This window comes from Athene cunicularia (assembly GCF_003259725.1).
Source record: "Athene cunicularia isolate RWA chromosome 1 unlocalized genomic scaffold, athCun1 chr1_part1, whole genome shotgun sequence".
Lineage (NCBI taxonomy): Eukaryota > Metazoa > Chordata > Aves > Strigiformes > Strigidae > Athene > Athene cunicularia.
The window spans coordinates 26,281,533-26,293,804 of NW_020799091.1; the positions used below are offsets into that span (position 1 = coordinate 26,281,533).

Here is a 12,272-nt window from a genome sequence, read left to right on the forward strand (position 1 = left end):
AATTGATGGGAGAAACTTTTCAACAGTGCGATTATTTATAATGGCTTTATTATTTTTTAGTTGTTGATTATTTCTTGCATCTGTGACAGCTTTTAACAGGAAAGGTGGCCTACTGGATAAGCATTGACTAAAGGAGCATCTTTGCTTTGGAGAGTTTACAGTCCAAATAACTGTGATTTGGACTTTCTATCAGTGATAGACATTTAGATAACAGAATTGGTCTGCATATGGTTCCAGATCTTTAGTGGCTGAGTGCCTCCTCTAAAAAGTTTTATTTCAAAAATGCTACGGGAGTGGCTAAGCTATTATTAACTAATGGTCATACCAAGGTTAAGGTATCAGTTGCTATACAGACTGAGCGCACATAACTGTAAAAGCAAAATCATTTCCCGAACGTGGTGAAAGAACGTATTAAGAGTGCATTTGTTGCTTAATTACACAGATCTTAACCACAAAGTGTTTGTGGTAAATTAAAAGGTAATGTAAATGTTTTAAAATTATGTCAGTGGTACTTACTTTTTTACATGGAACTAAAATTCTAGGTGGTATAAATAGGATGAAAACCATATGTGCCGTATGTTCTGAAATAAAGTCTCAACACAGGTGTGAAGTAACTTTAATTGAAAGGGGAGCATTAGCTATTCTCCAGAAAATTTTCCATGTTACTTTGCAACGAGTCAATAGCTGGTTAATTAACAATGAAATGAGGTTTCTTGGAGCCCCCTGTAGCTGTGGAGTGAGCAGACAGCACAACAGCATGGAGGCTCAAAGGGCCCCAGATAAGCTGGGCTGTGTTGGTGGTAAGGCTAGAGGCAAATGCTTGTAGTTGGCTGTATTTCATTTTACAGAACACATACTGGTATGTATCCCATGTTACAGTCTTGGCCATAGTGATGTTCTTGTCAGATATACCAAATCTTGCAAACAGGCCTGATGAACTTTTGAATGGCTGGGGTGCCCTAAGTTTTGCAGTGTTGGTGGAAAAAAGAGGATGAGGAGGGACCAAACCATGTCTAAGCTTTGGGAACCACTACAGCCCCTTAAGTGTAAGGCTTCAGTAGTGAACTGAGAGCAGTATTAAGAATATTGTTGTCAGAGTAAGTGAGAAACAGAAGAGAATGGGAGCAAATAAACAGATTATCACTTTTATAGTGGGTTTTCTCTTACATTAGAGAATGTAGAGTTATTGAGTGGATGTTCCTTAAAAGCAGACCAGTGCATAGCACATTGATATGCAATTTTTTCGGGGGGGGGCACACTCAGGATAGGTACATATTCCATCCTCTTTTGTGCCATGTAGCCAGGTGTACTTTTGTCAGATTACCAAAATGAAGTTGTTACTTGGCTTTCAATTGGCAGTCTGACGATGTGGCACACTCACTTGTCTTCACGCAGGCTTTCTTAATATCCTTGGACTGCCTGAGCTGGGTGAGAAGCATGCAACCCTTAAGAAAAATTTGTTTTAAAGCTAGTGAGGATCCCCAGAAAGTAATACAACCTCACAGGTTCCCTGACAGTACTGGCACAAGCACACTAATTTTTGTTGAGTCGAAGAGTGTTTTTAAGCAATACACACTTCCTCAATATTTTTGTCCTTTGGTCTCTATAAGTAAATACTTCCTGAGCATCTGCGTAATTTCTGTGGTATCTCTCTTCTCAACTTCCTGAATGTGTTCTATAATGGTTTGTATTTTATGAAGCAAACACATAAAAGTGTCTTAGGTATGCAGGGCCAAGTGCTTGAGGGAGAAGAGGTGTCTGGAAGGGCTGCATCAAGCAGAAAACATCATGCTCACACAGGGATGATACATCTGATAAGGACGGGGAAAGAGAACTTGCTGGAAGTCATAGAATAACCTGGGAGTGAAAGTCATGGATGAAAGGTTATTCCATGACTTCCAGCAAGTTCTTTTCCTTTCCTTTTTCCTCAGATGCCCTCTTGTCTGTAGCTGCTTTGGGTATGGGAGACAAAAAACGTTGGATGAACCTGGAAGGTTTTGAGAAGTAATGTGAGACACAGAGGTCTTATGTAGACCAAGATGCATACTCAAAACTCTGTGTGTAGTTCACTGTTCTCCCTCACACTGTGGCCCACTACTATTAATATGCAAAGCACTGTCAAATCCAGAGTAGTGAATTTATGCATAGTTCATACTTACGCTATATTGAGACTATATAATTATCTAAAGTTCAGGGCAGGAGTAAATAAGACCCTCTTTTGTCATATTCTTAATGATCCTAATGTAAGTGCAGATTTTGCAGCCAGCCATGAGTAATAGTTTTGACTTTGGAATGCTCCTGTACTGACTGTTGGACCCGCTGTTACACAACTTATGTTTTGATCTTCCCCCTTTTAGGAGTCCTATCGTGCCATGTGGGGCAACCTCTTATGAAGTGTTGAATAGTTCCAGTTTCATTAGCATGTGTGGGTCCAATGGGGCTTGTAAAACATCATTACAGTCTTCCAATTTATGTTGGAAGGGACGTCTGGAAGTCATTTGGTCCAACCCCTACTGAAAACTGGGCCAACTTTGAAGTCAGATGAGGCTGCTCAGAGTCACATGCAGATGAGTTTTGAAAGCTGCTCAATAGTTTGTGAAGTCCATCCTAATACTCAACCATCTCACACTCCCATCCCTTGGATTTGAGTCTGTGGTTGTATGAACAGGCAGTCTGACCACTGTGAGTGAGGTAACATTGATGAAACAGGTTTCATTGTGTGGTAGCAGCTTGAGCAGCCTGTTTTTTCAGATTTCCTGTAAGTGAGAGAGCGAGCAGAGTGATTGTTTAGCCAACCGCTTTTTGCCTTATGCTTCAGATTGCTTTTCAAAGCAAGTGCTAGAAAGGAAATCAGCCTAGCTTGCAAGAGGAGCTAAAACCCTCCAGTCAAAATGTGGTTGTACAGAATATAGTATGTCTAGGAGATTTCTTGTGTATTTTGTTTAGGAACAATCAGTGTGGGGCTTTCAGTTAGTATACATCAAATACTTCTGCCACAAGTACAGTAGGTAATCTTTTGCTTGTGAGACTCATAGAGTTAAGTGGGATTCCTCAAAGGGGGTATTAGAGTGTGAAGGAATTAACTTCTTGATAAAAGGTCCCCAAATTCTGCAAATAGTTGGTGCTTTTTATTCTGTTCTAATTGTTAAAGTAATCTGAATGAGAGGGGGACACGGGAAAGTGAAAGTAATGAAATAAAATATTCTTAAAATATATCAAGCAGTTCTTACGTTTAATTAAGTAGTGTCTGTTACTTCATATTACACCTGAAAGCAGCACTTTTTATTCAATATTATCTCTTTGTGCTTTATATTTACAATTTGGTGATAGTAAATGCAGAGAAAGCTTGAAGAAAAACATTGCCACATGGTAATGTCTAGTCTAGTGCTGTCCTAGGACAAAAGTACAAAGAATACTGTGTGTGTATAATCATATTGCACTCGTCTGTGCAAGTCAGGGCTGGAATTCATTCACTGTTGATATTCATTATGATTAGATAATTTGTTTAAAAGTGGGGAAAGTCTATTAAGGAACTGCCAAGTCTTTCACATTTAAAGAAGTTTAGTGGTATATAACAAGTAGGTAGCTGATGTTTGGATAATGTTTTGAATGTACAAAGTGTGACGGACTGTTGAGCGCTGTTTTGGGAGTCCCTGGTCCCACGTGGGTAAATTTGTGAGTAAGAGCCAGGTCACATCCCACACCCGTGCAGGTGTGCTGAGGAGCCAGGAAGAAGGGGAAGGAATAGTGAAGAGTAAGGATCTGCCTTGGCAATAAGCTTGCTTGACATCTCAGCACTCTCCTGAGGCCAAAGATATCTACATGTCTACTCCAGCCAAATATGCAACACTTTCCAAGCAATTATTTTATTCAGCATTCACCCTGATAATGCTTTTTATCTTCTTTTTCAGGCAAGTGTTTTCAGAGAGATGAGTGAATTATGTTGTGAAGTGTATTTGTTTTGCAGAATTTTAAATGGGAGGGAAATCAGTGCCCTGATCTAGTGGGGATAATTTTTTTAATAGAAAATTATGTTGGATTGATTTCAAAATTATGTTGGAAAATTCCAATATCAATATTTAGCGGGCACTGTAGTTATACAGTAATGAACTGTGTTTACAACTAATCAAGTTTTACTATAACTAGCACAACTTAATCAACTGGGTAAGGAAAGTGTAGACTTGCTCAAGTGACTCTGAACAGGTTCTTAATGAACAGAAAACAGGTAATTCCTTTGCAGTTCTTTTGACAAAATTAAGATATTTGGATGTCAAGTGCCTTTTTTTGATGTCATCCTGGTCCTGTGAACCCTGGCTCAAGTGCTTATCTTTATGTATGTTGGAACCATGGATTTTGATAAGGCTACCCACATGGGTAGAGCTGAGTAATTGTGTGTTTGCAGGATGAAAGATTTATTTGCTCCACTGGCATGAAGAGGTATTTGTTTGCATCCTCTTTACAGCCCCATGAATTTTTGATCTTTAACTTTCAAACATTTATGGAAGAGATTATTCAGTGACATATATTTGCTGATAATGCTCTTAACTTGTTTGCCCTAGAAGATGTCTGGTTACTTTTGGAACTGAGGATTTTGAGGAGCTCTAACAAAAGTGCTTTTGGCTTCTTTTTACTAATGCATATTCCCTAACATGGGAGGAAAACTTGGGTGGTACTTGAGCTGCAGTTTAATGCTATTAATTTCTAACACTTTTTCTTAAAAAAAGTATCAGAGGTAGATTTTTACCAACAGCAGTCTTTCCAAAAAAGTCACAAAAATATTTTTTAATGTATTACATGTTTCTCATCACTGCTCAAGGAAACCAGAAAATACAATATTAATAAATATTTATTTACCTTTTACATTCTTTATGCAATTGGTGATTCAGAACTGTGCGTTGAATTTTTTCTTCCTGAAGTCTGGTCTGTCTACTTTAATTGCATCTGTTTGGATTCTTAAAACAGTCAATCACTGTAAATTGAGCACTATTTATGACCATTCATACAGATTATATGCCACATTCTTTGAAAACCTGCTGATAGGAAGGATGTTCTGGTGGAGAGGGCATTTTTGTGGGGACTCAAGAGACTGAGATCTCTCTACTGCAGAATGTGTAGAGTAGACCAAATGCCAGAAGTAACCTAGTTCTAGAGGTGATGGGGGGAGTGGGGTAGGTGGGTTTCATGTGAATAAATTCATCTTGTCTCTTGAATAGAGTAGAATTTAACAAGCAAAATACCTTGGGATTTGCTCTCGTTTCAGCCACAGATTTTCTGTGACCTCTACAGTACTTCTTAGGTTGAAGTATGACAGAATCAACATCTTAGTGCAGCTACACCTCTGTTTAAAAAAATGCACCACTAAAAATATGAAATAGCTCTGACTGTCGAGCCCATGTCTTTACATTTCCTTTCAGTTCTTTTTGTAAATGCATCTTAAAGGAAAGAGGGCACTGGGAAGGGGGAAGTAAAGGCAGGAACAATGAATGGTACCTGTAAAACTTCAGTGCTGTTAATACTGAAATTCCTGAGCCCTGCTGGACAACCTTAACCTCTCTCTGTTAAAGTTAAGCTATTTAATACATGTCAAGTTTTTCTATAAAAACTATTTTCTACCTTCTGCATTTAAAGTAAAATCTGGTTTTCCTCACTCTTTCCAGCTGATATTGATGATATGAAGATATGCTATGTTTTACGAGGGGGTGACAATGCCACAAGTGATATTTTTCATTTCATGGTTGAAGATGGTGGTGAGTACTCCTGAAATCTATGCTTTTGTTGTTCTTGAAAGAGAAGGAATTCAAGTATACATTGAATTTAATTGAGGGAAGTCCACGTTACCTCTGGAACATGGTTTTGTTTTTAATGACTTTCCTATAGTGTGGGCTATTTCTGGTACTGAGAGAGGTGTCAGTAAAATGGTAATTGTATCTAATGAAAAAACACTCAACCTCCTCTAACAGAAAGTGAAATTCTCTAAGACTACTCAGATATGTGGGCTTTCTGTAGTTTTACCTTTGTATTCCCTGTCCAGAATCTTTATGCATAAATTCTAATAAGCCTAATAATCTTGAGAAACTTTCTAAATTTTGATTTGCAGTTATAGTTGCCTACCTCTTTAAAGGTTCCAGCTATAAGACTATTCATACAGATGCATTGTTTCTGACGTACATGTTGAGTAGAGTTCAAGTTCTGTTTCTACCTACTTAACAGAATCCTCAATGTCCTGTCAAAGATCTTTGTCAGATGACTGATGTGAGTTCTCCTGACTAATATTATTTTATATGACTGGAGGGTGCAAAAGGAAAGAATAAAACTAAATTCAGAATACTGGCACACACTCACTCAAGGAAAAAAATATGTAGTTGGGTTTTTTCTGGTTTTAAAGAACAAAGAAAAAACGGTTTAAAGGGTAAACAAAACACATTAACAGAGCTTTCTTTCTCATCCAAAGTCTGTAATTAATGTGGATATTCCTAAATGTAGATATTCCGGTGTGTGGTAACAGGTGGCCAGGTTATGTTACTTTAATAACTTTTTTATTATGTGATATATAGCTCTATGAGTAATTGGCAAGGAATTTTATTAGTTGATTTAATAATATACTTCTTTCAAAACATGCTTCAAGTTAGCTAATTTTCAGCTCATGTTATCCTGGTTTCAGCTGGGATAGAGTTAATTTTCTTCCTAGTAGCTGGTACAGTGCTGTGTTTTGGATTTACTGTACTCAGCTTGTGTTACTGCTTCACAAGGAGCACAGCCAATTAACAGTATTAAGATCAGTGAACAGGGATTTGTCCTGTCTGTTACAGATTGAACAGGTTTGTCACCATTTACTGTTGATGGGAGTGGGATATTAAAGCATGTTATCCTGTTCATTGTGCTGGATAAGAAGAGACAGTACCTTCTAGAGACTTTTGCAAATCTTTGTTACATCAGAGAATAAGTAGTGAGATAAGAGTTTGTAACACTTGACCGATTTTCCTTAAATGTCTTCTTTTAACTGAGATACAGGTTAGAGAGTTTTAAAGCTAAGTAAAGATAATGGAGCACAGGGTGTTATATTTTCTTAGTAATCCATAATTTTCTTATGACAGGTGTCACCACATGGTGACATTGTTCATGATTTTCAAGTTGTTCTAATAGGTGAACTAGTCTTTCAGGGTTTCATGTGATGGGAGTAATTAAAGCTGAGGAAAGTTTGCTCTCAATGAAATGATTAACATCAGTTCTTAAAGCTGAGTTGCTCCTTGAGACCCCAATATTTGTGAGACTTCTCTCCATGCTATTTGAACACTTTCTAATGGCAAATGTATAGTTAAAGCAAATTGCACTTAATATATTCCGACTCTATACCAAGAATTTTTCTTTCATTGGAAAGTTTACTGGCCACATCTGCTTACATTTGGCAGAGTTGTAACAGCCTCAGTCTGTTATCTCAGGCAACTGCCGGAGGCCAAATAGAAGGAGTGTGAATTTTGTTGTGGATCTGGAATTTTGTTTATCCTCTTACATGTGGCTAGCATTTATGGTAAGCAAGTTAGGACAACAGCAGACTAGGTGGGTAAGTGAAGGGAAAAGAGCCAAGTCAGTGCTCTGCCAGCTCTTGGCTCCTTGCCTGCTCAGTTCCTCACAGAGGGAGTAAGGTGAGTGCCATGCTGCATACCAAACTGTGACTTGGGATCTGAAAGCATGAAATAAGGTACTGGGACAAACTTGTTTACGTACTGGCCACAGGAGAAAACTGCAGTCTAGACAGAGGGAGAATAGCTCAGGGTTTATGACTGTCTCATGATAACTTTCTGATTATAACTGAAGAGAATAGAAATGGGCTCAATATGAAGGGAAAGGAGGGCCACTGAAGAATGAAACCCTTAGGACTTTAATTCACAAGCAAGGGCATAGGCCTGCTGTACTCAAACCAAAATTAGAGGTTTCACCAGAACTCATTGAGGTTTAAGCTCTGAAAGAGTCTTATTGTCAGCATCAATTACATACATATGTATGGCTGTAGTGCTTTTCTGGCTTTAAATGGCATGTTTCATAAGAGTAATTAAAAAAGTGAAATAACCTGAACACAAATAAGCTATTTATCAGCACTAATATTTTTTAAAGGTAGAAAAGGTTTTTTTTTCTTCATGTTTAGAGATTTAGCCGCAAGATGATGGGCTATAAAGTGGGTGAGCCCTAGCATCTCTGTCATGTTTAGAACAAGAAGACACTGTAATATATTGGATGCTGCTGAGTTAGCTCTGTGATGTTTTAAAAGAAACTACCATAGTTCATATTGACAACTTGCTTTCTGTTTTGAATTTTGATCTTAAAATGATCATGTGGAGAACTGTTTATACTGAAAACATTATGAGTCCATTTGAGCAAAAACTTTTAAAAAGTGTGAAATTTTCTTTTTCACAAAAGTTGCAAAATCCTGGTTGGCAGTTTCCCAAGCTTCAGAAGACAGACAGGGGAGGAGTAAGTCTCAGTTGAATCTCTTTCCTTGGAAGTGACCTCCACTTCCATGAACAAGATGGAGAAAAAAACTTCTTATCAAGTGCAAACGTGTGACAGTGGTGAATCCTGATGTTTATATATACTTAATTCAATGATTAGTAAAGGAACCAATACTACCAGAAGGCAGGGAAAACAGTTTCGGTTTTTTTCTGGTGGAGGGGTGTAAAAAGAGGAAATCTAGACTGATAGTTGAACTCCTGAATGTATTTGTGGCATGTAGATTTGCACACGGTTGAGAGACTGACTAGACTGAAGAAAATGATCCAGCTCAAAATGCTTGAGCCTTTTAATTAGTGAAAAACAGACTCACAAAGTAACTTAAATCTGATAAACTCAATGAGAAGCTGCAGTGTCTGCAGTGATTTCATATTACTAAAAGCTTAAGGAAACTGGATATGTATGGCACTGCCAAATATGTGCAGAGTTGGTGCTTCAGCTATACAAAATGGCACTAATCTGTATGGAATGAAAACAGACACAGAAATCAGCTTCACTGTGTTGAGCTCTTGTGCCTGTTTCAGAAGACTGCATGGTACAATTTCATGCTATATCCCCTATGAGTTGTCTGAGGTGTTTTTTACTCCTTACATGAAATACTAGCTGAAAATGCAGTTAAAACTGAAGTCCATTGTTTACCTTCACTTTATGCTCTGCTTGTCTGAGTTTTTTAATGTCACTACAGTAAGTCATAATAATTGAGTAAGAATATGGATCTAAATGCCCACCTATCCAATCTGTAAAAGGCATTTTCTCATTAAATGTGCTGTTTCACATAACGTTAAACTGGCTCAACTGGTTTAAGGCAAATTTTTGGCCAGATTCTGCTGATTGTGTAGAGTAAAACAAACATACCCCAGAGCTGGCTCTAAACGGAAACCCCAACACAAACCCCACACCCAGAGACAGTATTAGAGTCAAGAACACTCCATTGCCCAGTGGTGGCTATTGGGACTGGGGTAGCAGTACTACAGCAGTGTGCTGAATGCAAGTCTCTTATCTTCCTTTTTGCTTCACATAAGAAAAATTCTTTATTCTGTTTTGGTGTTGTGGATAACTCTGAAATGTTCACATTCAGGCCATGTAATGACAGTGAAGGAATGAACATCTTTTCTAAATAGTGATCTTGTCTCTAAATATTTTTAAAATATGACATTTTTCTTGACCTGCTTGTTGCTTGGGTAGTGCTCTCATCACAGTAGTCTTCCTCCTCCCCTGTCTGTCTTCTGAAGCTTGGGAAACTGCCAACCAGGATTGTAGTACCCATGGAAGAAATTTGGATTATGTGCCTCAGTATTTTTTGTTCCAAGGGGTTGGTGCCATACTAACAATGTTTTGCTTTACAAAGTCAGTTCAATTAAATTTTCCTGTGTTGAGGAAAAAAAAAAAAAAGATAACCCTGATTTGGGCCTTTTGGACCTGAAGCTTTCTTAAAAAAGAAAACCAAAACAAAAACCCAAACCAAGATCATGCAAGGGGGAAACCCATTTCCTGTCAGCTTTAATTTGAACTATATGTCCCTCCCTTAGCTAACTCCATTCTATGCTCAGTGCTTAAGCGGAGTCTCCAAACTGCACCTTTAGGACTGCTAAGTGGTATCTTCAGTACAGTGCCTCAAGGGTACAATGGTTTCAAAGGGGAAGTAATGACAGATTCTCATGGCTGTTTTAGGAATGTAAGGATCACTAGAGAAAGAAAGAAAGAAGAATTTTTTTATTTCAGGCTCTTTCGGCAGATTTTCTGACTTAAAGCCAAAGCATTGCAAAGTCAAGACTCAATATAACTGGTGATTTACATAATTAGCTAAATCTTATTTAAGATTTTCATTATAGATCCCTAAATGCCTTAACACAGAACTGCATTTTCCTGTACTAACCTTTGGTTAAATCTCCACTGAAGCAAGAATTTTTAAAAAACCAATTCCCCGAATTTAGCCTTTAAACCTAATTTCTGGGAAAATTTCATAGGCTTTTCCCAAATATCTTTATGCAAGAAATTATGTTAATTGGAGAAGCACTGTTTACTGCTTAGAGAAAACTTTCCTTAAATTTGTGAAATATAATCTGTCATCCTTAATTTTACTAAATAAAACCACATATTTTTAGGAAGTTCACCGTTCTGGTATGCTTTATTCATTTGTGAGAGAATAATATTACACTCCTGAGTATAATTACTAAACTAAAACAGTTTTCAGTGCTGCTTTTCAAAGCCATAGCACTGATGTGTTTTCCTGGGTGATATATAATAATAGCATAGGAACAGACATTTTGGATTCAGTATCTGACAATTCTTAAAGAAGCAGACTGGTAAAATATAATTGGGAATAATTTCCAGCATCCTTGCTTGACCTCACATATGGCATTTGGGCACACTAGTCTTGGCAAGAAACATCAGCTGCATTTATCTTTGGCTTAAAAATGAGGGCATCACATGTTGGCGGTACGTTTGCCATCATTTGCCAAGTACTGTATTGGATTCTGGTCTGTTGCCAGGCTTGTTTTGATATACTTTAGGTTGGTGCCCAAACAATTTTCCACATGTCACACATCTTACTGTAAATATTACCAGAGGATTTAAATAGTAGTTTGACACTACAGTTTATTAAAAAAAAAACCACAAAACCCCAACCCAAACAAAAACCTCCCATCAAAATAAGCCTTTCTGTAAATAAAAAATTATTTCATGGGGGCATTTTTGTAAATGTGTCTGCAAGGTCACAGCAAAATTAATATCTGTTAAAATATACTGGAGAAGAGATGATTATATGGGGCATATAGAAAGTCTTTCTAATCTCAGTGGAAAGATTTTAATGTCTTCTGTACCAGTTATATTGGTTTCTTTGTACTGGTGTTTTAGACTGACTGCTAGAAACGATTGAATTTTCTGTCTCTAACTTGAATATCACCTTATCTTCCAAATACATACATAGAAAAGAAGGTCTGCTTTGTACAGATAAAAAGCTTTCTGGAGAGGAAAAGAAGTAGTTGTTTTATTTGGCAAGACAATTTTTAGTTTTACTTATTTAGGTTCAGATGGTTGTTTTTATGCAAAAACAAAGCTTTTCTCTGCTCCCCATCCTGGATTATTGTGGGGTTTTTTTTTGTTGTTGTTTTTTGTTGTTTTGGGGTTTTTTTTAACAAAAGTAAAGCAGTGTAATTGGAGGCATGGGTTTAGGTACTGTTCTGGATTAGGAAAGGAGAGGCAATTGTGGTTTTCATTGCCTTTTATACAGGTTAGGGCACTTTGTCCAAACATGGAAGTCTTGGATTGAATTCCTTCATTCATTTCAGAGGCTTTGAACCCATACTCTCCATAATGTGCCCTCACTTATATTCTGGCTAGTTTTGTATTCATTTTCTGTTTGCTGTCTGTGTATATGAATTCTTAATGACTCTTTGGAACATAGCCTGGACTCTGATGTTCCACTTCCCAACTCAGTACTGTTACCATGGGGCCGACAAATAGTGTCTCATTTTTTGTGTGTGTTTCCTCCTCTATTTATCCCCTGTATTTCTCATTTTCTTCTAATACCTGCTGTGTTCGCAGAATAAAATGGCTTGAACAAGCCAATTAGGAGCAATGTATTCCAGAATAATCCTCAGACTGGTGGTTTAGGTCAGGGTTTAGGGCAGGGAGATTTTGGTTCCAGTTGTCTTTGAGTCAGGGTGAATAGTCTTGTCTTCCATGTAGAATAAGCACCATGGCTGATTGGTTGGTTGAATAAAAGGGATAGGTCTCCACACCATTACCTGGTGATACATATTTTT

General features: G+C 37.6%; 1 protein-coding gene across 1 annotated transcript in view; it reads left to right on the top strand.

Moving 5' to 3' along the window:
• Positions 1 to 12,272, top strand: part of FREM2 (FRAS1 related extracellular matrix protein 2) — a 190,645-nt gene that overhangs the window by 50,738 nt on the left and 127,635 nt on the right. The window contains exon 4 of the mRNA XM_026863362.1: positions 5,658 to 5,747. Within this exon, the coding sequence (XP_026719163.1) occupies positions 5,658 to 5,747 (90 nt within the window). The remainder of the gene's footprint in view (positions 1 to 5,657; positions 5,748 to 12,272) is intronic.